Genomic DNA, 25236 nt, shown 5'->3' with positions numbered 1-25236 from the left:
TGGTGTTTGCATGGGACTAGATTTTATATCTGTGTGCGGTATACGCTACCGTGTGACTTTTTATAATAAATAATAAATCGGCTTACTAGGACGACGTGATGTGAAAGATAATATAAAGCCAATAAAGGCTCGGAGGGCATCTTCCCATTTAACGGCTTAGGGGTAGATTTACTGCTTCGGTTTCTTTCGCATTCAGGTAGATTTACTAGAGCTGTAATACAGATTGTGTTATACAGACAGTGTAATATGATTGTGAATCTCCTCACGTTTTCCTGAATGTGTAATTGTCTGAGCGGAGGAACGCGGTGTCACCAGCTGCCTCAGTATGTGAGGTATGTACTACAAACATCCCACGCTACTGTGATACTGTGCTGTAGGCTGCTGTTTATGTCCCAGTCTAATATTTCTCTTTTACTTTCGAAATTCTGGATCCTCCCTCATTAAAGCTCATCTGGCTCAGTATATAATATTCTGTAGTTTATAACCATCCTATATTTCAGGTACTAGAAATCAGCTCTACATGTAATGACTTCCTGTTCAGCTAGTGGTGGGCTTGTGCTGACACTCAGCAGCTGATCTGAAGAAGCAGAGCTGCAGCATAGGGGTTAGTTTACACGTTGCGAAAATACTTTGGTTTTTCTGAAAATCCGCAGCAAAAACAGTAGCAGCAAAGTGGATGAGATAAGAAAAATCTCAGCCACACACTATGTAAATACTAAGCGGAAAAAAAAACAAAAAAATTGACCTGCTGGGCGGAATTTTATTTCGCAGCATGTCAATTGTATTTACGTAAACGCTGCTTATTTGTTGCAGGTTTTCCCCCATTGAATTCGATAGGGAGGTAAATCTCGCAACAAATAGCAGTTCTTGCGTTTTTTGCGGCGGGTTTGCAGCGATTTCCCCCGCAAAAAACGCAACTCAGGACAAAAACAAAACCTCATACTTACCCAGAAGTCTGTGTTCCTCCCTCCAGCACGGCCACCTGGGATGACGTGTCAGAAGTTATGATCGCTGGGGTCTGAGCACTGGGACCCCCACCAATCTGAGATGCTTTGTTTCTGTTCAGCTTTTTCCGGAAATTAATGTATCGGAGTACGAACTCAATAGAAAGTCTATGAGCCCGTACTCCGCTAGATCGGCTTTCCGGAAAAAGCCGAACATAAACAAAGCGGCTGAGCGCTCACACGAGCACTTCTGCCGCTTCAGTTTAGCGATTGGTGGGGGTCCCAGTGCTCAGACCCCCACCAATCAAAACTTCTGACACGTCATTATAATACGTCAGAAGTTTGTTGAACGCTTAGTTACCCTTTCATTTCACTTTTTTCCTTATGGTACACACATAGGTGAGTGTACAGGTCCCCTATGAAATTCTAGGGGGTATCTCTTTATTTTACTAATTATTTTATATAGCAGATCAGTACCTGAAAATCTTTCCTACTGCCATCGCAGGGAGAGAGGAGTCCACTCTACTCATCCCGTGATTGGCTAATAAGGCTGCACATGACATGGAGAATGGACTCCTCCCTGCCCGGGACTCCTGCATGTATTATTAACATTTTGGGGTTCTGCACTCCCCAGTACAGGAATTTCTGAGCTAAATAAAGGTAACCCCCTTAGAGTTGTTTTTTACTTATCCTCTAGATTTTCTTTGACAGGTTTTCTTGAAGTAACCTAAAATACAAACCACGGTTGCCAAACATTTGTCAAGATGAAATAGGATTCTCTCTTTTTGCAGAAGGTTTCCGTGTTCCTGTCACGCTATATAATATATGGTGTCTTGTGCTAGCATTAACAATACCACGGCGAGGCAGGGAACACAATATTTTACTCTCAGGAATTATCCTGAGCTTACAGTGACATTCTTAAGATGTAGAAAAGAATGTGGACTCAATGGTGTGGATAGAAAGCAGCCTCTCCCAATGTAATTATTCTGATCGGTGGATATTAAGGAGCAATATCCAGGGATAAATAGGATTTTCTGTAAACCTGTGAACGCATATAGATTACTATAAAGATATCTCGGTAATTTTATTAGTTCTACTTCTCACTGCCAACCGGGGGTATCCATATCTGCTGCCAATATGGGCACCAAAGCTGATGCCAAACCTCCTGAAATATCCTTTGTCTATTGCCCATTATGGCTGGTCAGCAGCTCCAACACAGCGCATATCGCAGAAAAGGGTGGGAATTTTAATGGCTGCCTAACACATTACATTAAGGGAAGATCAAAATCAGACCAGGGCAAAATTGTGGACCTTTACAGCTCAACAGGGCATTATACTCAACGACTGGTTTGTTTAGTTCTTTATTTGACATCACTCCTCTTATGGACTTGGTGCTATGCGGGTTCTCTCTGTGCGTTGTGTAGGTGATGTATAGGGGGTGTGTGGGTGCTATGGTGACACTGTAAATGTACTGGATTTGTTTGGGTGTAAGTGGCTAGTCAAAGTTCATGGTCGCAGAAGATGCCATGTACATTTGGCCTTGGGTTGGATGATTCCCTGTAAAGCACTTTTTCTTGGCACCTTTCCATATGGCGCATCATATAGCGCCCATACCATACAGTGCATATTACCACCACCATAAACAGTGCCTTGGAGGTGCCTATATATAGATATTCAAATCAATAACAAGGTTGACACCAAGTGTAGGATCAGGTGGTGGCGGGCTACAACCTCTGGATGACCGGGCCAGCAGGGCCATGGCGACTTCTTCAGCAGGAAAGAGTGATGTGACTTGTGCATCTGCACAGGTCACAGACTACTAAGTCCAGCCCTGGTGCCATGAATGTTAACTGGCCCAGCGATCATCTGATCGCTACGGGTCTGGCTTCTTAAACCCATGTGACCTTCATGTTATCGCCAGGGAAGCTTTGGTTGATTATATATCTAATATATTGTTTTGGAATACAAGTTTAGGCCGGTTTCACAAAGTCAGTTTTCAGTTCCTCTCTGCAATGGGTCATGGAGGGATGGTTCCTCTATGACATCTCTATATGCCCCATATGCTATACGGAAAGAGGGTGTGTTGATAAAACAACCCCTTTAAATTTTGGACAATGATACTTGTACGAGAAGGCTATTTACCCCGGTATACAATATGTAATTGTTTTGGTCAATAGACTCTGAAATATTCAGTCTGCCGCAGAGGCAGGATGGTGATATGATGTGGCATGAGATATTCATTTCTACAATGTACATTATAGCATAAATTAAAGGCTTGTGAAGCAAATAGATTGTCAAACTCATCCTCTGAGAATGCAGATAGAAGAGAATAATGGGAATTGTCTTCAAAGAGACCTTCCAATTTCCCTTCTGCCATAGTTGAAAAAGCAGATTTAATAATTCTGTCCTGGGCTTTGGCGTCTAGTTTTCCAGCAGCGGGTTCAGATTAACCTGGCAATCCTAAAATAAGACGTTGATCCCAATCATTATTCCTTCCAACATCCAGTAATAACATGGTGTATGACTACATCACAGCAGGAGGGGGTTCTCTTACTGTTCCGAGAGCACTGCAGATAAGTGGCGGCTTTAAACATCTCATTATATTCTTTATGGATATGAAGCTTAATATTTTTGGTAAGGCTGCAATATACCTCGTGCTTGGTATTCAGCCAAGTTTAACGACCTGGTTAATTGGAGTTCAGATTGTAAGGTTACATCTTATTAAATCCTAGCGACAAAGACCGTGGCACAGGTTCAGGCTTTAGAACATCTGGAGGTTTGTTAAGTACATACCTCAGAACAATAGATAGCATAGCCTTTTTATAATAAGTTTAGTCTTTAGAGTTTGGTATGGGTTCCCTGTACTGAAATAGCCCTAATGATATGCCACAAATAGTCCACCATTGTACATCGGATTTCAGATGGATCTGACAACTTGACACAAATTAACAATGGGATTCGGGATCTTCCCTGAGTTGTCCATATGAGTGCATAAGACTCTAAGGCCTAATTCACACAACCGTGTTCGGTCCGTGATATACGGTCCGCATGTCGGCCGCATTTCCCAGACCAAACACAGTGCAGGAAGCTGGGCTCCTAGCATCATAGTTATGTACGAGGCTAGGTGTCCCTGCCTCCCCACAGAACAACTGTCCCGTGCTGAAAACATGATTACAGTACGGGACAGTTGTCCTGCAGCGAGGTAGTGACTCCTGGCATCGTACAGAACTATGATGCTAGGAGCCCGGCTCCCTGTAATGTGTCCGGTCCGGGAAATGCGGCCGACATGCGGACCGTATATCACGGACCGAACACGGTTGTGTGAATTAGGCCTTAAACTAAATTTCCTCCTATCTACAGCTTCTAGGACACAGACAGGCCATATATCTGGGTAGCTAATCTTCGGAGAACATTTTATTGGTTGTAGTCTTCCAGTAGTGGACACTGTCTTTAAAGGGTATGCTGATGAGAGACATGTATGGCATATATATAGGATATTAAATAGATATCTCATAGGATTGGGGGCACAATCAGGAGAACACGGGTCCCCTATAGAAGTCGGTCGATGTTGGCTGGTGAAGAAGCAGAGAAAAGCTGATTTTTCTCAACAGACTACCCCTCTACGGTATCGAAGGACAAAGCTGAAGGCAATATATTTGCTTGCGGATATTTCTGCTGGCCTCTTTTTGTCCATGCTGGGATAGTCATCATATGATCTAAGGTCACTATGCTAAAGCCATTTCCAAGGGCTACTGTGATTTGTCCCCTTGGGTTATTCAACACTGAATGGCCATGGCAAGGTTAAGCAATGAACATTGACCAAATCCTGGGTGGTCCACTGCTTTAGTATCCAACCCCTACTAAGCCAAGTAGCATAGGCCCACTCTCAGTTGACCTAGTTGGCAACGCATGCACAGCTCCTATCTGTGGAAATGAATGGGAATTCAGAAGAATGACAAGGGCTTAAAAAGTTTCCATTGATTTATTTTTGTGGCGCAGTACCATGAATGAGTGACCACCGCTCATGGATGAGGCGATAGAGGGGTCTTCATAAAGCTCAGAGCCACGTCCAGCACTGCTCTGGATCACTTTAGATATTCATCAATGGAGGCCCCTTGATCTTGGTGGGTACCATGAAATACCTAGATTTCCTTATTGCTCATCTACCCTGATTTTGAGGCTCCCCTGCTTGTTTCAATGAGCCCAAATTGTCAGTTTTTTCAGCCTACATGAAATTCATCATTACATATTTGCAGAAGGTTCTGCCTCCAAAAGCCTTACAAATCAGTCCTGTGCTTACTTATTTTTCTGAAATGTAGTCTTGTAAGGCCATTATATGATCAAACATGGATCTTTTTCAGCATTTCTATAGGTTTTTCATACTTAGCCCAAAAGCAGAACTTCTACCGTTGTCAAGGCAACCTCAGAACTCGGTGTAGCTCCTCTGGTCTCCGAGGAAAGCTGAAATTACTCAAAGCCACGTCCATTTTTTTTCCTTACCCACCCACCTTATAATTATATACGTGCGATTTTCAGAGACCGAGAGAATAAAGATAGCTCCGAAAATTTCATTAATTACGTGGCATTAAATAATACCATGGGCAGGAAAAGTTATACTACTGTTTACATCACCGATGCAAGGAATATTCATGACTAATAGCCAGAAATTTTTCTTTTACAGCGCTTATGAGTTCTTACCTATAATGATTAAAGAGTACATTTTACTGTAGTTTCACCGCAGCTTCGATTTTGTTTTTTTTCCCTATTGGAAACAGTCAAAAAGCTTGTTGACAGACACATCCCTAATAGTTTAGCTGATATCCTATGATACAGTAAGCTAGGGAGCAAGAGCAGACGTGTTCAGTGCATTGCATATAGAGGACAATTGTCATAATGTACATCGCAAGCTCTATGCAGATATTGAGAAAAGAAGAAATGCTGTGAGATTTCAGCTCTGCAGCCTACAGAATTGTAAATGCAGCTCTGAACTATGACAAAGGATGCACTTTAGGATTAGTACAAGACAGTGTAAGTCATGCGATGTATTTGTAAATACTGTACACTGCATTACTTATTTGAGCTGGTCCTGAGTTACAGTCTATATCAGGGGTGGGCAAACTTTTTGACTCGCGGGCCACAATGGGTTCTAAAATTTGACAGAGGGGCCGGGCCAGGAGCATTTGGAGGGAGTGTTTGGGCCGGATATACTAAAGCATTAAATGTAGTGTGTGCAAACCTCATAGCACAGTAAGAACACTACAACCCAATTTATTAACTGTCTTTCAAATGTGAAAAATAGCCCTTATCAGTTAATAAATTTGTCTCAAGGAATATGCAAGATATGGCATTTACATACTATTTCGCAGATACTGGGAGGAGGAAATGTAAATAGATTAAAATAACATACGCACTGTGATTTATCAAGAAAAAAGTTCTGTTGACTCTGTAAATTAGCTGCCAACCTCTGAGCAGTAGCCGCCCGTTCTTGTGTTGACTGCTTGCTAGCATAGTTTGCATGCTTCGTGGCAAAGTGACGGCTGATATTGTACTCTTTGAAAACCGAAGGGCTTAATGGTGACGTGAAACGAAGTGAAAATTAAAGTGAAATAAAGAGAAATACGCGCCACATTAACCCCTTAATGACCGGGCCATTTTGCACGTTAATGACCAAGGATTATTTTTTGTTTTTCCACGGTCGCATTCCAAGAGTCGTAACTTTTTTTTTATTACGTCGACATAGCCGTATAAGGGCTTGTTTTTTGCGGGACGAGTTGTATTTTGTAATTGCACCATTTTTAGATGCTTACAATATATTGATTAACTTTTATTAACTTTATTTTAGGAGAGAATTGAAAATAAGCAGCTATTCCAGCATTAATTTTCACGTTATAAATTTACGCCCTTTACTATGCAGCATAAATAACATGTTACCTTTATTCTACGGGTCGGCACGATTACGAGGATACCAAATATGTAAAGGTTTTATATGTTTTCCTATGTTTGCACAATAAAAACCCTTTTAGAAAAAAATTACTTGTTTTTGCATCGCCGCGTTCCAAGAGCCGTCATTTTTTTATTTTTCCGTCGATGTGACCGTATGTGGGCTTGATTTTTGCGGGCCAATGCGTAGTTTTCATTAGTACTATTTTGGGGTACATAGGACTTATAGATTAACTTTTATTTTATTTTTTATGGGGGGAATGGGAGAAAAGAGAGAATTTTGCCGTTGTTTTTTGCGGGTTTTTTGGACGCCGTACATCCGGCGGTTTCATTAATGTGTTCATTTTATTGGTCAAGTTGTTACGATCGCGGGGATACCATATATGTGTATGTGTTATTTGTTTTGACACTTTTACTGAATAAAACCACTTTTTGGGCAAAAAAAGTAGTTTTATTTGATTTTGACTGTAATTATTTTATTTTTTTTCAACAAACTTTATTTAACTGATTGACATTTTTTTTTTAAGTCCCACCAGGGGACTTCACTATGCGATGTGCCGATCGCATATATAATGCTTTGGTATACTTAGTATACCAAAGCATTATTGCCTGTCAGTGTAAAACTGACAGGCAACCTGTTAGGTCATGCCTCCGGCATCGCCTAACAGGCAGTTGCGGAAGACAGACCTGGGGGTCTTTGTTAGACCCCCGGCTGTCATGGAAACCCGACGACGACCCGCGATTTGTTTGCGGGTGCGCCGATCGGGTGACAGAGGGAGCTCCCTCCCTCTGTCAAACACATTAGATGCCGCTGTCACTATTGACAGCGGCATTTAATGGGTTAAACTGCCGGAATCGGCGCGCGCTTCGATTCCGGCAGTTGCAGCAGGAGCCAGGCTGTGTATAACAGCCGTGCTCCTGCCGCTGATCGCGTGGGTACACTGGCAGTACCCGCGCCATCACAGGACGGATATATCCGTCCTCCTGCGCGAACTAGCAGCTGCTGAGGACGGATATATCCGTCCTTCGGCGTTAAGGACAACGGTCAATGTGTTTTGAGTGCGCCATCTATTGGGAAAACGTAGGCATTGCAGGGAAAGGGGAAAAAAAAGGAGGTTTTTACTATGATTTGGACAAGTTCGGCGGGCCGGATTAAAAAGCCTAACGGGCCGTATGTGGCCCGCGGGCCGTAGTTTGCCCATGTCTGGTCTATATTATAGTCCAGAGCTGCATTCCCAATTCTGCAGACTTCAGAGCTGATATCTTTCATTAGAAAACCTCCAGGAAGCAGACAGAGAGCCTTCTGCTAGTCCTCAGCCTCCAACTCCTCTCCCAACACCTTCTTAAAATGCAACATCCACTTATAGAGCTGTAATCCCCAAAATCAGTTCTCAGGGGGAAAATTTGGAATGGAAGTGAGTAATTTTCTCGTAGTGGAAATGAGTTCCAGTAAGGAAAACAAGCTTCTCTTCTTCTAATGTTCTAGTTCATAACACCATGTATATTGTATTTTGTTTCTTTGTAGGATTAACCATAAAAATATTGTGGCCCTGCAAGATATCCACGAGAGCCCCAGTCACCTGTACTTGGCAATGGAACTGTAAGTATTGTAACGTGAAAAAACATGATATTCCCAGTCATGGCTGAAACAGTAGGTGCCAGGGGTGTAAATATAGGGGGTGCAGAGGTAGCGGTAGAACCGAGCCAAATGGCCCCTCTACCACAACACCAGTATTATAAATGGCATGTGATCGTAGGGTCAAATAATTAGAGTAAAATCCTTTATTAGCGCAGCCCAAAACTGGTTATAGACATACTGTGGGATAACTGGTGGCCTAAAGATTTTGGCAAGAAAAAGGTATAAGCTGCGTTTTTATAAACCACCATGTTCAGGTTTAGTGCTTAGGTATGCACACAGATATAATATTAGTATATAATGGTCACTTACCAATGACTAAGAATATCAAGGACGTATGTGCCATTGACGCAGAACCTGAAGCTTCTATTGTTCCCAAGCATTGTGTTGATTAACTCCTTCCTGCATGACCCCATATGTTTGCGACACTGGTGGGAGGTAAAATACAGCTAACAACTTACTGCAACGGCTGGGATCAGATCTAACGGCGATCCCAGCTGTTTTACCCCTTAGATGCCGGGGTCAATTATGGCCACGGTACCTAAGTGGTCTTATAAAGGGAGGGGTTCCCGCGACACGATCGTGATGGGTTGAAATGGCAGCCAGGTGTCTTACAAAGGTCCCCAGGCCGGCCATGGACTTGAGCGATTTAGAGTATGTGTACATGAGTAGTCTTTGACCACACAATGAAAAAACGCAGTTATGCGATACAGTTGTTGGTTGTGCATTTTTTACAGGTGAAGCTGTAAAAGAATGTTTTTCACCTGTAAAAAACGCAAGGCTGAGAACCACATCGCAAAACCGTAGCAATTTGCGGTAAAAGCACGTGGTTTTTCCCCCTAAATATAACACTGTCAGGCATAGCACACTGCAATACAGGAGTATTGCAGTGTATTATGTAAGCGATCGAAAGTAAAAAATATTATAATAAAAAGTTCAACAAAGTGTACTGAAAAAATTTTCTAAAAAGAAATAAACTTTATTTAACGTTATTTATCCCACACGGTGAATACTGTAAAAATAAAACAACTAAACAACGTCAGAAATTGCTGTTTTTTTTTATCCTGCCTGCCTGCCAAAAAAAAAAAAGTTAAAAGTAGTCAAAACGTATGTAAAATGTATTCAATACATTATACTGTATGTACCCAAAAATATGTACCCCAAAAAACGCCCTCACACAGCTACATAGACGAAAAAATTATAAGTTATGCCTTTCGGAATGTGAAGCTGAAAAAATTAATTGCTGCGTCCTTAAACCCCAAACTAGGCCACGTCCTTAAGGGGTTAAGAGATTAATTAGCAGTCAAGTGTAACTAATCAAATGCACACGATTAATTAATTATCAAGAAGCGTGACCACCTCTATAAAGGCAGAACTTTTGACAGGTCGGTGTTCTGGAGCATTGAGGTGTGTGTCTACATCATTACAAGAAGAAAGGACACCAGCCGTGACATCAGGGAAGCCATCAGATAAAAAATAAAATTAAAAAAAAAGAATCATTGCCAAGAAAAATGATTTTCAGGAAAAAAACAAGTCAAAAAGTAATAGACCGATGACATCACTTCTACATCGTCGATAGAAAAGGTTAATGGTGAAATCCAGCATGTGGCTATAAATTAGGTAGGAAAAGAGAGGATTAAGTGACCCGGGCAGGTTTCATTATCTGCTGCCTACAGGTCTCTGGCAGAAGTACATTTAATCCACATTCACACAGCGGTTACACCGAGTGACTCACAAGCCCTGGAATTCCTGTGCTCTAATCCCACCGGCTTTGAGCGCTGGGTAATCCACTGAATGCTGCTGCGACTCCAGCCTGAATCATGACATCTCTGTATCTTACAGCGTCACCGGCGGTGAGCTCTTCGATCGTATCATTGAGCGGGGATATTACACAGAGAAGGATGCCAGTCAGCTTATCCAACAAGTCCTGGACGCTGTCCAATACTTACACGATATGGGAATCGTACACCGTGACTTAAAGGTATTAAAGTAAAATGTAAATCCTGCAAGAAGTATATATATCACAGTTTATATCTTTATACTCTATAAAGAAAGAATTGATCTACAGAAAAAGTTGCATTATTTATCTTGTACTGATCCTGAGTTACAGCCTGTATTATACACAGAAGCTGCATTCAGAATTTTGCTGATTGTCAATGGAAACAGCCAACCGGCATGTCGACAGACAGACCCCCAACAGCTTAGCTGAGTTTCCATAATGCAGTTGGGACAGTTAGTTCTATCTGCATTATATCATCGTACAGACTACCCAGAATGCAAATCATCAGAACAAACTCTGTTCAGATATTGGGTCAGAAAGGAATTCTAGGATTTCAGCTCTGAAGGCTGTAGAATTGTGAATGCAACTCTGGAGTATGATACAGGAAATAACGCAGGATTAATAAAAATAAAAAGTCATACAATGTATTTACAAATGCATTCACCTTTATTCACTTTTCACCTTTTCTGTAGTCTAATTTTATATGTAAACTGTATGCAAAATAGCTCCAAAACTAAGAAAACTGTCTCTCTAGTGCCTATAGGTGGCTACCCTAAATATTGTTATGTGAGGGACATACGGTATATATATATATATATATATATATATATATATATATATATATATACACACAAAAACCATAGGAAGAAGTAACGGCACCAGGACTTCTATATATCTCCATCATCCCGTTCCACTCTTCTGCACAATATGAATGAGCTGCCAGGCTAACCAAATTCACATACAGGTCTCTTGGCTTCATGGGCATGAACAGCTGTGGAGTCAGTAATATAACAAATGCCTGTATGCTTCCATATAACATGGAGGTTTCTACTATGAACTTATGGAGAGTGGTAATATCATCGGTAGTGTAATCTCCAATGGGCCTCCAAAAAAGTGTATGAGGGTATCCTGTGAAGGTGGAGGGGAATCCATGCCAGGTCCTTTTGTCCCTGATTGGAGTTGGGCATAGATTCATGTAAACTAGAACCAGAATGCAGAATGCACAGAGGCACCTTATTTTGATTTTTGTTATTTATGGAGGACCATCAATTCTTTGTTCAGACCGTTTATCATAGAGACATTTCTTGCAGGCAGTAGGGGTACCATGGGTAGTGTGAACCTGTGCATTGCTCTCCCTCTCTACACCACAAGGAGCTCCTCAAGGAATAAGAAGTAGGAGACAAGGACCACCATCCTAAAAACCTATTCTTCTCTTTGTTTGCCTTTTGAGCTCCTTCTGTTATGGAATAGAAGTCAATAAACCATTGAATAATATAAATGACCATAGAACATATGACCCAGGTGCAAGGTTTTTTACATTATGAATGATGCCACCATATACTTCCTATTATCCTTTATGCTTTTAGCCCGAAAACCTGCTCTATGCAACTCCCTTTGAGGACTCAAAGATCATGATCAGCGACTTTGGCCTCTCAAAGATTGAAGATGGTGGGATGATGGCCACGGCTTGTGGGACACCAGGTTATGTAGGTAAGAACTCTAGTCATCTAGTGGTTTTTAAGACAACTTGGACGATTTAGTACTCTGTAGTCTAAATGTTTTATATCATATTTGCCATCATAACAATCAGAACTCTGCAGAACTCAGTTGGACTTTTGGGGGCGTGTCTGTCAACATACTTGCCGACAGTTTCCAATGACAACCAGCAGGACTGTAAAAGCAGATCTAGATAATACAGGCAGTATATATAAATTGTAAAATGATCTTCAAAGGTGAACATAGCATTTCATGTACTGTATGTAGAATATCCAGTCTCTGCTTTAGGGGCATGTGTGTATAGATAACTTGCGTTGATCTTCCAGAGATGGCTATGGATTAGTACTGATATGTTGGAAACCAGTTGTGTGGAGCACGAGAGTTGTTGTAATGTTACAGTTCAGCCCCAGTAGACCTAATTTGCTACTTCTCTCAATTTTTACAGCCCCTGAACTGCTGGAGCAGAAGCCATATGGAAAAGCTGTGGATGTTTGGGCCATCGGGGTCATCTCTTACATTCTGTAAATATATTTTCTGGATTTAATATCTCATGAGATACATTATATTTGTAATACTCTGTGCACTTCTCTCCTGTACAAATACACGGAGGAAATCATTGCCCAGCATTACAGAAACATGGAATACCGCTCTCTCATATATATATATATATATATATATATATATATATATATATATATATATATATATATATATATATATATATATATATATATATGCATACACCATATGTCTTATTATACATGGATTTCCTGATTATAAGATGTCAAGGTGTTTGCAGTTAGATGCAAGATGTTATATGCCTTATAATATACCATTAACATTTCTGTGTCATATGTAACCAAGATTTGCAAAAAGGCTTAACGGCGCCCTTTGCAAAACATGCACTGTATGAAAATGTGCACTTATGGCCGGATTGAGCCCGTGAGCCAGATGTGTGGGAGCTTTCTTCCATATGTGTGGAAATAAAAAAATATAAAGTAAAAACATTATAATATTGGCCAAAAAATTCTGCCATACTATGCCACATAAAACCACCATATAGTGCCAAATACCAGTATATTGATACTACATAGTAAACATACAGTGACCAAATAACAGTGCTATATACTGCCCAAATTAATCGGCTATACATTACCAACATAGAGGAAAGACAAAACTATGGCCAAACTATAGTCTACAAATAATACTGCCATACAGTGCAAAACTAATACCACGTTCTTCACCCGGGAGTAAATTTACTGCAGGCTGTGCAGAGTGGAGGTGGAGACTCCTGGATAGCGGTTGCTCATTTTAATAAAAATCCTGACCCGTACAACATATAGTAATAATAATGACCGGAAAAATCACTACAATTAAAATTCATTGTATAGGTAATCCTCCCTCACTCCCTGTTAATCTCTAGAATTTTATAGATAATCCACCCAGACTAAATGTAATCTCCATTATTCAGAGGTAATCCGCTTTCTATAGAGGCACAGATGATCATTAAGAGTCCTGATCCAACCTTGAATTAAAATGGCCATTGGATATTGTTGCTGTGGTCATTAAATCCCATATGTCTCCAATTTCCAGGCTTTGTGGATACCCACCGTTCTATGACGAAAATGACTCCGAACTATTCAATCAGATTCTAAAGGCAGAATTTGAATTTGACTCTCCGTACTGGGATGATATTTCTGAATCAGGTACAGTACCCCCGTGCATGTGTCCGGTCAGTGACGTACATGAACGAGAGGGGTCTCCATGGCAAAGATCAAAATTGCCCTCCCCGTGTTATGTGCCACTCAGGACAGAAGGGCCTGGTCTTTGTTTCCCTTTCCATGGCCCTTCGGCCAATTCTGCACCCTCTGTAGAGAGGAGTCCTGCACGGGTTCTTGCCAACCAGTAGTAAAGGCATAGGACCAACAAGACATGGGCCTCCTCTTTCCAAGAGCCCCAGTCTCTCTGGTTTATACGCCCTTGTGTCCATCAGTCTTCTAGTGTTTTACTCTTCTCTGGTAGAACTTCCCTCAGAACAGAATAACCTTTCATGTAATGTTCCTGACACTTTCCGAGCCAAGTGTTTTAAACTCACTTAATGTTTGTAAAAGGATAACCTTTCTATATCCAGCCAGAACCAAGAAAATCTCAAGGAAGGGTAAGACAGAGAAAATAAGTAAGGTCTTGTCTGGAATAGATGAAATAATGAGATCTCCTGGGAATTGAGGTGCCAGTACTCCTAGAGGTTCTTCCTCAGGAGGTACACCGGGGAATGATTCCTTGAAAGTCGCCCTAGCAGAAGAACACAGGTGTCATCTAAGAGAATTTCTGTGTTTGATAAGAATCTTTCTTGATGCATTTCCTCCGCTTTTAGACATTTGCTACCTTAATATTTGGCATATTCTTGATGTATAAGACTTTATTAGGTTTCTATCTAATGGTGGCCATAGACACATGATATTTTTACCAATCCAACATCGAGATGAGACTCGAGACTCTCATTGAATCAATGAAGAAGATCATTTTTTTAAAAAGAGATTGACCCATTTGTACAGCCCTTCTCGAAAGGAAACTGATTGTCGGTAGTCGGGCTGCTGAAACCCCAAGGGGCAGCTGCACATTTCCAGGAAATGTAGTATTTCACGGTGTCCATTTTAAATGTAATATGTTTATGCTGAGTCCACCAGAATAGGAGCTGCTTTTTGCAGTGGCTCTTCTCTGAGGGGGGTCCCGAGCAGGAAACCTTATCAATGACACCCATATGCCCTAATAGGTTATATGAACATGGATGTCCAGTTAGGAAAACGCCTTTAAAGAGATGGAAGAAGAGATATGGAGGAATGTAGGGATAGCTGATTGTAAATAGATCATCTTTGTACTCTCTTGTAGGATAGTCATCTCACTATTATGAGGCATAACGGTGGGCTCTATCTTCAAATCTTGTAAACTTTTGGGTTCTGTTTTAAGTGTTGAAAGTGCCCTTAGCATAGAGGTGGTGTGTTTCTATTGTTTTTGCAATCAATTTAATCTAATAGTTCAAACCCAATCCTGATCATGTCAAGCTGACACAGGTGAAAAAACGAAAAACATTATCAAATAACCTTTTTATGGAACTTTGCTTTAATAGGTGGACATTTAGGACTTTATTAGAGAAAAGAGCAGATATAAAGATTGGCTCTCACTCTGGAGGACCTGAAATGCGTTATTTCAACGGGCACCATGTAATACTTCATGTCACCTGTGGTGGTGCTGCAGGGGAATTGCACACTTGCTACCAGGTTCAACCACCGATTACAGCAGATCATCAGGGGACCATTATAGCAAAAAGAAATTGTCAAAAGAGGACAACCTCTTTAACAAATGTGTCAGTTGGACATGATCAGGACATGTATTTAATGTAAATAATGAATGTTTCTATTCATTGAAAGAAGCTTAGATTTTGAAAGAGCTAAGGCATTGAAATAAAAGATATAAGAAAGTTACATAAGTTTTCATTCTACAGTCATTACGACTTTTATAAAAAAACTCCAAATCTTCTTAGTCTTATAGACTATATACTTGTCCTGTCCATATGCAGTTTATAGCACCACATATTGTCCTACTTATGAATAACACACAGCCAATTGTGAACTGTCACATACCACAGGGTCAGTATGATCAGTATGTGACAACTACTCCTAATATGTGTTCCAGCCAAAGATTTCATCCGGCACCTGCTGGAGAGGGAGCCAGAGAAGCGGTTTAGCTGTGAACAGGCGCTGCAGCATCCATGGTAAGTCAGCCACGCTGAGCCTTCATCTGCTCCTCTATCCATGAACTTATCATGGTCGTCCTAGCTCCAGGCACCCGGCCAAGACACACAGAGAAGCCACAATATAAACTACGAAAACAAACCTCTTATAACATCCGCTATTCTCAAGCACGTATTAAAGTCCTGTGCCAAAAGTCAAACAGTGTGGATTGCTCAGTAACATCTTATGATTGCTTTCCCTGCTCTGCTATATCTGACGTCCTATAATACTGCACCCATTAAAGAGGTTTATGAGATTAGAAAACAGTCTGCTTTTTTTCCCCCAGAAACAGCGCCACTCTTGTCCACTGGCTGTGTCTGATATTGCAGCGCAGTTCCATTTAAGTGAAAAGGGCTGAGCTGCAATACCAGCAACAGCCTATAGGTAGTGGTGGTGCTGTTTACGGGTAAAAAAAAAGCAAACCCTTTTTTCTCATACAGCCTTAAAGTGTAACTAAACATTCGACAAACATAGTGACATGTCAGAAGTTTTGATTGGTGGGGTCCGAGCACTAAGACCCCCACCAATCGCTAAAAAGAAGCATCAGAAGTGCTCATGTGAGCGTTCAGCCGCTTAGTGTCTATTCAGCTTTTTTCGGAAATCGATTTATTGGAGTACGGGGTCAATGGAAAGTCTATGAGCCCGTACTCCGAGCGCTCAAATGAGTGTTATAGCGATTGGTGGGGGTCTCAGTGCTCGGACCCCCACCAATCAAAACTTCTGACATGTCACTATGACATGTCAGAAGTTTGTCGAACGTTTAGTTACCCTTTAATGACTAGGATAGAGAGATTTTTAGTACCTTTTGGTCTTCTAACAATTAGAAGTTAGTCCCTTACATACAACTATTATCAAAAGAAGCAGAATAGAATTGTAAGCGTAGGTTCAGTAAAGGGACCAGGATGTGTATACAGGATTATTTGTCTAGGCATCTATTCCTAACGGAGCTATGGCAGGTACGATGGATCTATTTTCAAACCAACCCCAACCAATCGATCCTATTGACTTATAATGAGGTCCATCAGGTTTTCGTTGGGTTTCCAGTATTTTTGAGGGTATAAATAGTTAGACTATGTTATTCTTGCCATCAAAAACACCGGAACCACAGTGCAACCAAACCCAGCACAACAGTGAAGAGAACCTACAGCACTCGTCTGCGACCTGCGGCTCTCCAGCTTTTGTTGAACTACAGCTCCCAGCATGTCCTGCCAGACTGAGGCTATCAGGGCATGCTAAGAGTTGTATTACAACAACAGGAGAGTTAGAAGTTGCAGGTCAGTTTGCAATGTCTGAGGGTCTCTCTTGGACGCTACTGCATAAAGTGCCATTTTATATCACTGTTCCAGTTTTTAATTTATTTTTTAGAATATTTTTACAGTTATTTTTTAGCTTTATAATTGTATTTTAATTGTACCTATATTCCTCCCAGGGTCGACTATGTTGACCCTTGGGCAACAGAGTACCAATACCTTCCAACAGGTCTAAAAGACCACCAACCTGGATCGCAGTGACTTTGAATAAACTATAAAATTTGCATAAACTGGGGCAGTTTGGGGGTCAGAAAGGGCGGGTCATAAAATGTCCCACAACTTGGCGTTGAAATGTTGAGAAGTACGGGCTCCCTGTCTACCATACACTCAGCTTAACAAGTATAGAACACATTTATCGAGATAACCATCGGCCCTCCAAGCCCAGTGGGCCCTCGCATCGACACTGGCCCTGTTTACCCTCCACCCATTTTTCTGGAAAATGCCCCCGTAGCTGAGGCTTCTGTATAAGTTGGAAATCCCAATCTTGTTTTTTTAATTTACTACTAATTATCTTTTGCGTTCCCCGATGTTTCTCTTCTCTTTTGTTTGTATTGAAATAGCATCAGAAAAATACATCTTCATCTGTCACAATAAACCAGCATCCCCTGGCCCCGTGGTGCTTGGCACATCTCCCAGCATGCCCCTATTGCATTCTGGGAAAGTTTCAAGAGTCAATGTAATGAAATGAGTTTTTCTGTTTTATGCGATGAGTAAATAGAAGACATTTAATAGAGTAAATTATACTTTTATATTTATTGGAGTCATGAAGCCGTTCCACTTGATGAATGATTCCCTGCTCATACCCCCAGCTAAGTAAAACTCCATCATTAGATAGAAATATAATTTAATACGGACACAGCAGTCCTAGAGCAGCAGCCGTGAGTCACACACATTCCATGATAAAACTTCTATTTCCAGTGCAATGAATTTGGCTCCTCAATGGTATTATACACCCTGCTGCCTCCAAAAAGTTGTGATGGTAATAGAGAGTTATTTCAATGTATACAGGTGATGTTATGCAGAACCTATGCAGGTCTATGTGTCTCCATGGTTACAGACTACAAACAAACCCAGTATAGTTGGATCCTGCAGTCACGTGATACTCCTTTACTTCCACCACCTGGAGGAGAATAACTCCTGACTGCAGGATCAGACTACACACAGGGTTTGTGTGTAGTCTGTCACCATGGAGACACAGCATAGGAGCTGTTTGCACAAAGTAGGAATTTTCAACAAGACCTTGCAGTTATTTTATTTTTTGTCTATGCCTTCTATATACACACATGTCGTATCTTCTGGACCATCACTCTTTTGTCAGGCGGCACCATCACGTTAAAGCAGTTCCACCAGCTGGAAGACTATGAAAATGGTATATATCAGGTTTAGACTACATTGTGATCATACAGTAGAATCTTCTTAGAAATAGAAAAGAAAATTCCAGACAAAATACTATGCTATGTTTAGTGCAGGGCCGGAGGGGGTGGTGCATGACAGGACCTCCTCAGACACTGCACTAAGCATATTACAGTGTATCAGTTTGCTGGAGTGTTCCTAAACATTTGCTTTGGTTTAATGATTTTGGTTTAAGTAAACCAGGACCTGTATTTACCACAAATACTTCCAAACCCACATTTTATCAGGCGCCAAAATTCCCACGGTTTTCTTTCAGGCACCAGACAAACCTGGAAAGATGCCAGGGCCTACATGGTTTGGGAGCCCATGGCAATCTTGGTAAATATGCTCTTTGCTTCCCAAGCCAAGAGCGGGGCTCGACATGGGTCTCACTGTTACTTTGTTGCCTAGGAGCCCACATACCCTGAGAGCTGTCCCTTTCTTCTACACAGGTCCAATAGCTGACGAAGTGCTACTGAATGTGAGATCAACATAATCTGTTTTATATTCTGTAGGATTTCTGGAGACACTGCTCTAGAAAGAGACATCCATGGGTCTGTCAGTGAACAGATCCAGAAAAATTTTGCACGAAGTCAATGGAAGGTGAGTTGAGTCTAGATTAGTGGTAATGGTGGTAAAGTCAGTTACCCTTATCCTCCAGCCTACAAATCCACACCTAAAGTTCACAACAACTTCACCACATGTGAAGATTACCTTAGGGGTCAAAGAACCAATTTAATGATCTGACAATAAAAGATGATTACCAATTATCTTTACGTGTATGCAACTAAAACGATTGGTTATGGTAGACCGAAATTTTGTCCACTGGTCATGGTAGAGATCTTGTTATACATCACTAGGATCATAGTATTTAATCTGATATCATTAAATTGAAAATACATGTGCAGCAATCTGCCTGTGGAATTCCAATGGAAAAAGATACAAAGGCAAACACATTTTGGATGAAGTGAAGAAACCATGGACACGATGCATCTAGGTATTTCTGTGGCTTCAGGATATCCTACATACATAAGTATATATTAGTGTGGCTTACGTTATCTCTATGGGCCTATATTGCTGGTGCCTACATAGGGATGTCCTCTTTATTCTCGTTTCTTAAAGAGGCTCTGTCACCAGATTTTGCAACCCCTATCTGCTATTGCTGCAGATAGGCGCTGCAATGTAGATTACAGTAACGTTTTTATTTTTAAAAAACGAGCATTTTTGGCCAAGTTATGACCATTTTTGTAGTTATGCAAATGAGGCTTGCAAAAGTCCAAGTGGGTGTGTTTAAAAGTAAAAGTCCAAGTGGGTGTGTATTATGTGCGTACATCGGGGCGTTTTTAATACTTTCACTAGCTGGGCATTCTGATGAGAAGTATCATCCTCTTCTCTTCAGAACGCCCAGCTTCTGACAGTGCAGATCTGTGACGTCACTCACAGGTCCTGCATCGTGTCGGCCACATCGGCACCAGAGGCTACAGTTGATTCTGCAGCAGCATCAGCGTTTGCAGGTAAGATCGACTTACCTGCAAACGCTGATGCTGCTGCAGAATCAACTGTAGCCTCTGGTGCCGATGTGGCCGTCACGATGCAGGACCTGTGAGTGACGTCACAGATCTGCACTGTCAGAAGCTGGGCGTTCTGAAGAGAAGAGGATGTTACTTCTCTTCAGAGCGCCCAGCTAGTGAAAGTATTAAAAACGCCCCGATGTACGCACATAATACACACCCACTTGGACTTTTACTTTTAAACACACCCACTTGGACTTTTGCAAGCCTCATTTGCATAACTACAAAAATGGTCATAACTTGGCCAAAAATGCTCGTTTTTTAAAAATAAAAACGTTACTGTAATCTACATTGCAGCGCCTATCTGCTGCAATAGCAGATAGGGGTTGCAAAATCTGGTGACAGAGCCTCTTTAAGGCCATTTTACATGGGCCAATAATCGGCCAAATGAGCGCTTTTACGAATGCTCGTTCACGATTATTGCCCAGTGTAGACAAGGCAGCGATCAGCCAACAAATAACCAAACACTTGTTCGGCGGCTGACGAAACCGTTTGTGCAGCCTATAAAAACCTGACGAAGGGAATATGTTATGTCAAGTAGAGATATCTTCTTCAAGATCTCAGTTTAGTTGGGTGTTTAAAGGACAGGTTGATGTCTACCACAGTAGCGTTTCGGCAATATTAGGTACCTAGTCTATAAATGGTGTTTTACCTATTCATTTTGGACAAGATGAAAGGTTTGATGAAGTGGTTTCCTGACACTGAGGATTGATACAGTTTATAGAGGTATAAAGAGTAATTTATTTATAAGGTCCTCAATGTTCTTCTGATGAAAAGGTCCAAGTCCCTTCACGGCTTTGAAGACATTAATAGCGGTAATGAAAGCAAATTACTTAGTATTGAAATGAAAACATCGTAGGGAGCTCAGGGATATTTTTCAATATGAGGAAGTCTAAAAATAGTACATCATGGTGTACCATATCTTGCCAGCTTTTAGCAGATACTAAAGCTCTTGGCATTGAGAAGAAGTCAAATGTGACAAACTGTAGAATTAATTGGGGAGCACTTAAAATAGAACATAAAGTAAAATTAAGGCTGGGTTCACACTGAGTTTTTTGCAGGCAGAAAATCTTCCTCAAAATTCCGATTTTGCTCTGCCTGCATGTCGATTTTGGTGGCGCTTTTTGCCCGCGGCCATTGAGCGCCGCGGGCAAAAAACGCTGCCAAATACGGTCTCTCTGCCTCCCATTGATGCCAATAGTGGGTCAGAGACGTAAACGCCCAAAGATAGGGCATGTCCCTTCTTTTTCCTGCGAGAAATCAATGGGAGGCATTTTCGGACGTTTTTGGCGCGTTTTCCGACGTGGTTTCCGTGTAAAAAAACTCAGTTTGAACTGACCCTTACTCTTATACTTGTCATGACCCATAGCTATGTAATGGCAAAATATGTCTTCATTTATCCATTTAGAGGGCCTTTAATGCAACGTCATTTCTGCGCCATATCACTAAGATGGGTCAAAGTGCCGAGACAGAAACGGAAGAAAGACAAGGAGAAGCTGTCGCGGATGAGAAGGATAAATGGTGATTAAAGGTGAGAAGATGAAGACTTGGTTTTAGGATCAGATGTTCGGTAGGGAGGAGGCAGAACCTTAAATTTGTCCTTCAAATGTCGTAAGGCCCGTCTTATGGATATTATCAAAAGTTTCATATGTTTACATGCCTTTCATCCATAATGTTATGGGAACGTCCTACTGAAGACATATATGTAAACAAATCCTTTCTTTCCCATCCACCTCGAGATCAGGACTATAAAGTTTAGGACCCCTATAAGTGCTTTGTAACATGAAACAGCTCAGAGGTGGTACTGCAAGAGTCAAAGACAAACTACAGGAAATGCTAATGTCATGACATGATTCTTCTTACTTCCTCCATTTCCGTAGAAGATGATATGAAAGAAATATTTTTCCTTATCTGAAATATTATTGGTTACTGACATTCTTACTTCTCTTTCCTTCTCACAGCTGGAAAGTAAAGACTTGACGTCTGGAGTACCCTTGTACCAGGGATCTCCGTGTCAGGCACTACACCCTTGCATGAGCTTGTGGTGACACCTGTCTGCATGATGCCTTCAGCGGCCAATGGCTGTTCTTCCCTTAGCCCACCACGGCCCCCTTTAACTTCCTGCCCCTTCAGCTGGCCCCAGTTTATTGAGAGGTTCTTGAGATGGAGCATAAACACCACTTTAGCATGATTGATTCCCATTGTCTCCTCATTGAAAGGGCCATAAACAGAACGAGACAAAGAGGATTCACTAGCTGGGTGACCAACCCTCCATCGAAGTGAGCAATGATGAAGATGACCATGGAACCAGGAACATTGTACCGTGCCAGTGAAAATTTAGAGTTCTATTATTCACATTTGAAGCCCCGTTCTTGAGTTAATAATATCAGGACTCTGGACCTTCCATAATGATAACCTAATGGTCCTCATTGAAAGTTTCTGAGCTCATGAACCATAATGTTAAAGTACTTAAAGCCATATCTGGTACACAAGGATCTCACGTGTTTAAGGTCACCAATGCAATTCTTTTCATATGCTGTAGTCAACGCCAAGGTTAACTTTGCATTACTTAAAAATTACTCAAACAATACATTTTAATATTTTATTCTAATAACGTAGATTCCCCCATGAAAAAAAACAAAGGAACGTTGAATGAGACACAAGAACGTGTGTAGAATAACAGATGTCTCAATGTCAAGGACAATTCACTGTTGAGACTTGAAAGTAGGGAGAGGCTGAAAATGAAGACAAAAGAGACCATTAAGACCATATGATCGGGACCTGGGAGGCTGGGAAGATCATGAGCTGAATTTTCTTTGGATTTGGATGTCTTGGCTGTTTAACTTCTAGTGGAAAAGTGTTGCCGTCATTGTAAACCCTGGGGTCTTTGTGCCAAACCACAGACCTAGAGTTCCTTCTGTTGTCACGATGCTTCCTTGTCAAGATGTGACATCTATGTTGAGGAGACACTTTCATGAAACACTTTGTGGACTCACCAACACTCATCGAAAACCCCTTCCCCCAGTGAAGATGTGCCAAAAATGTTGACAGTGTGCTTAGGCTTCTGGTGTCCTTATGAAACACATAGTTATTGGTGTATTGGGACTGTGGTTTAGTCCCTGGAAGAGTGTACTCGTGATTTTACTGTAATATATTAAATAAGTGCTGACCTGTAAATCCTACTCTCACATTTGTTGCGTTTTTCTTTCGAGTGAAACAAAATGGAGCTTCTATCAGTTCATTGCCATACAAGGATTCACGTCATGTTTAAAACCATTCATCAATGTACATGAGATATACTTCTTATTACTCAAACATAACCATAGATAAGGAAAGTGCGGAACTCCCAAGATAATATAACTCGCATACCAAATATAAAGCGGTAGAGTTTGCTAGAATATATATATAGATCTGCTCCTTGGTTTATCTGTTTGTTTTTTTAATTCAGAAAAATTTGAGAGATACAATGATAAATTAAATAATTTACGATAATGAATAATATTAACGGAAAAATATATTAACTTTACAGCTATATATTAATAAAAAGTAATGAGATAAGACCTCCATTATTCTGATACTGAGATAAAAGGGGTTGTAGAGGATAAGACAAACATGGCTTTCTTCTAAAAACAGCGCCACACCTGTCTATGGGTTGTGCCTGGTATTGCAGCTAAGCTCCAAATGAATGTGGCTGACCTGCAATACCACACACAACCCATGGACAGGGTTGGTGCTGTTGTTGCAAGAAATTATCCTTGCTTGTCTTATCCTGTACAACCCCTTTAAATGATAGTTCTTGCTGCCTGCATCCACCACTAGGGGGAGCTCACTGCATACAAGGTTATTATTGAGTTCAATGCATAAACAGTCTGCGGCAAGCTTCTATGCTAATTCTATTATTTAACTCTCACTAACCGAAAACCTGTAGACGCTCATGGACAAATAGGAGGAGAATAGAGAGTAATGAAGCCCTAACACTAACCAAATAATAGTGTCATACTGTGCCAAAACAATACCTCCATACAGCTGCCAATAATAATGCCATACAGAGTCCAAATGCTGCCATACACTGGTTACATTGGTGGTTCTAACCAATGACTCTCATTACTTTATTGCGCATGCTGAGTGTTGTAGTGTCCCAACAGGTGTGAAGCCAGTGTTTGGCGACCCCTGGCATATATAATACTGCCATATGGGTGCAATTTTTACACAACCAGTACCAAGACAAAGCCATCAGGCAAGATCATTTTTGTTTGATCCAGATGAATCAGCATAACGGGGTAAGAAAAACTACTGAGATGTCTCAACCGGAATCTATTGATAAAAGGTTAATAAATTGTGTGAAATGAAAACGTTAAATAACCAGTACCCAACCGGATTTATTAGTTAGTTCAGCACTTCAGTATGACGTCACAAGTTTGGGTTCGAGGCGGGAGAATCCCACAGCCACTTTAGTACTTGAATGACAGCCAAGTCGCATGACTAACATCATCCCATCATTGAGATTAGGGGAACAAGCTATTTGTAGAAGGAGAAACCGAGGGTGAGCGGCTCAGCTATACTTGTGCCTTGGCACGCGGCTCTTTAATATTATTGTTCTCAGAGTCGTTGCTAGGTTTTCCTTTACCTGGGGCAAAGATTTATTATGCGACCCTAGCCTACTATCTAAATACCCTGGCCAAGGAAGTTTGGTTTGTTGGCGCCCCCCCCCCCGCAGCATTCGGAGAAGACGCCCCGCCACCCTCCCCGGCCGTAATTGTTCCGTTGCAACTACTGTACATCTACACGACCATTTCGCTTTTACTAGAATAAGTCTATCACATGACCATGGACAGAATTGTACCCACTAGAAGTAAACAATGAAGGTTCCTACCGAATAACAACAAGCAGAGCTCTTGAAAACTGTGAGAAATGAATAAAGTATATTGGAAAATTCAAAAACTTTTAATTATATAAGAAAATAACTACACTGCTCTTAGTACCAGGCACAGCTACTGTGATGGCAGGAAGGAGGTGAAGGGAAAGTGAGCCCTAATCTACCCACCGCCCTGTCCCTGCCTACTTGCAACGACCCGCCCTAGGCGACGAGGTACAACTGGGCGGCGGTCCCTACGCTGTCTAAGTGCACAGGAAAACAAACAGGGAACACGCAAGGG

General features: G+C 41.3%; 1 protein-coding gene across 1 annotated transcript in view; it reads left to right on the top strand.

Annotated features, from left to right (window-relative positions):
• The window catches only part of PNCK (pregnancy up-regulated nonubiquitous CaM kinase), a 47970-nt gene extending 24708 nt beyond the window's left edge, over positions 1-23262 (top strand). The window contains exons 4-12 of the mRNA XM_075835363.1: positions 8410-8484; positions 10363-10501; positions 11887-12010; positions 12462-12537; positions 13610-13722; positions 15710-15788; positions 19025-19112; positions 21489-21611; positions 22042-23262. Coding sequence (XP_075691478.1) covers positions 8410-8484; positions 10363-10501; positions 11887-12010; positions 12462-12537; positions 13610-13722; positions 15710-15788; positions 19025-19112; positions 21489-21605 — 811 coding nt within the window. The 3' untranslated portion in view covers positions 21606-21611; positions 22042-23262. The remainder of the gene's footprint in view (positions 1-8409; positions 8485-10362; positions 10502-11886; positions 12011-12461; positions 12538-13609; positions 13723-15709; positions 15789-19024; positions 19113-21488; positions 21612-22041) is intronic.
• Positions 23263-25236: the final 1974 nt, after the last annotated feature.

The sequence above is a fragment of the Rhinoderma darwinii genome, chromosome 8, assembly GCF_050947455.1.
Source record: "Rhinoderma darwinii isolate aRhiDar2 chromosome 8, aRhiDar2.hap1, whole genome shotgun sequence".
In the NCBI taxonomy this organism is placed as follows: Eukaryota; Metazoa; Chordata; class Amphibia; order Anura; family Rhinodermatidae; genus Rhinoderma; species Rhinoderma darwinii.
Note: the sequence above shows the minus strand (reverse complement) of the source record. Positions and strands in the feature narration are given on the sequence as shown.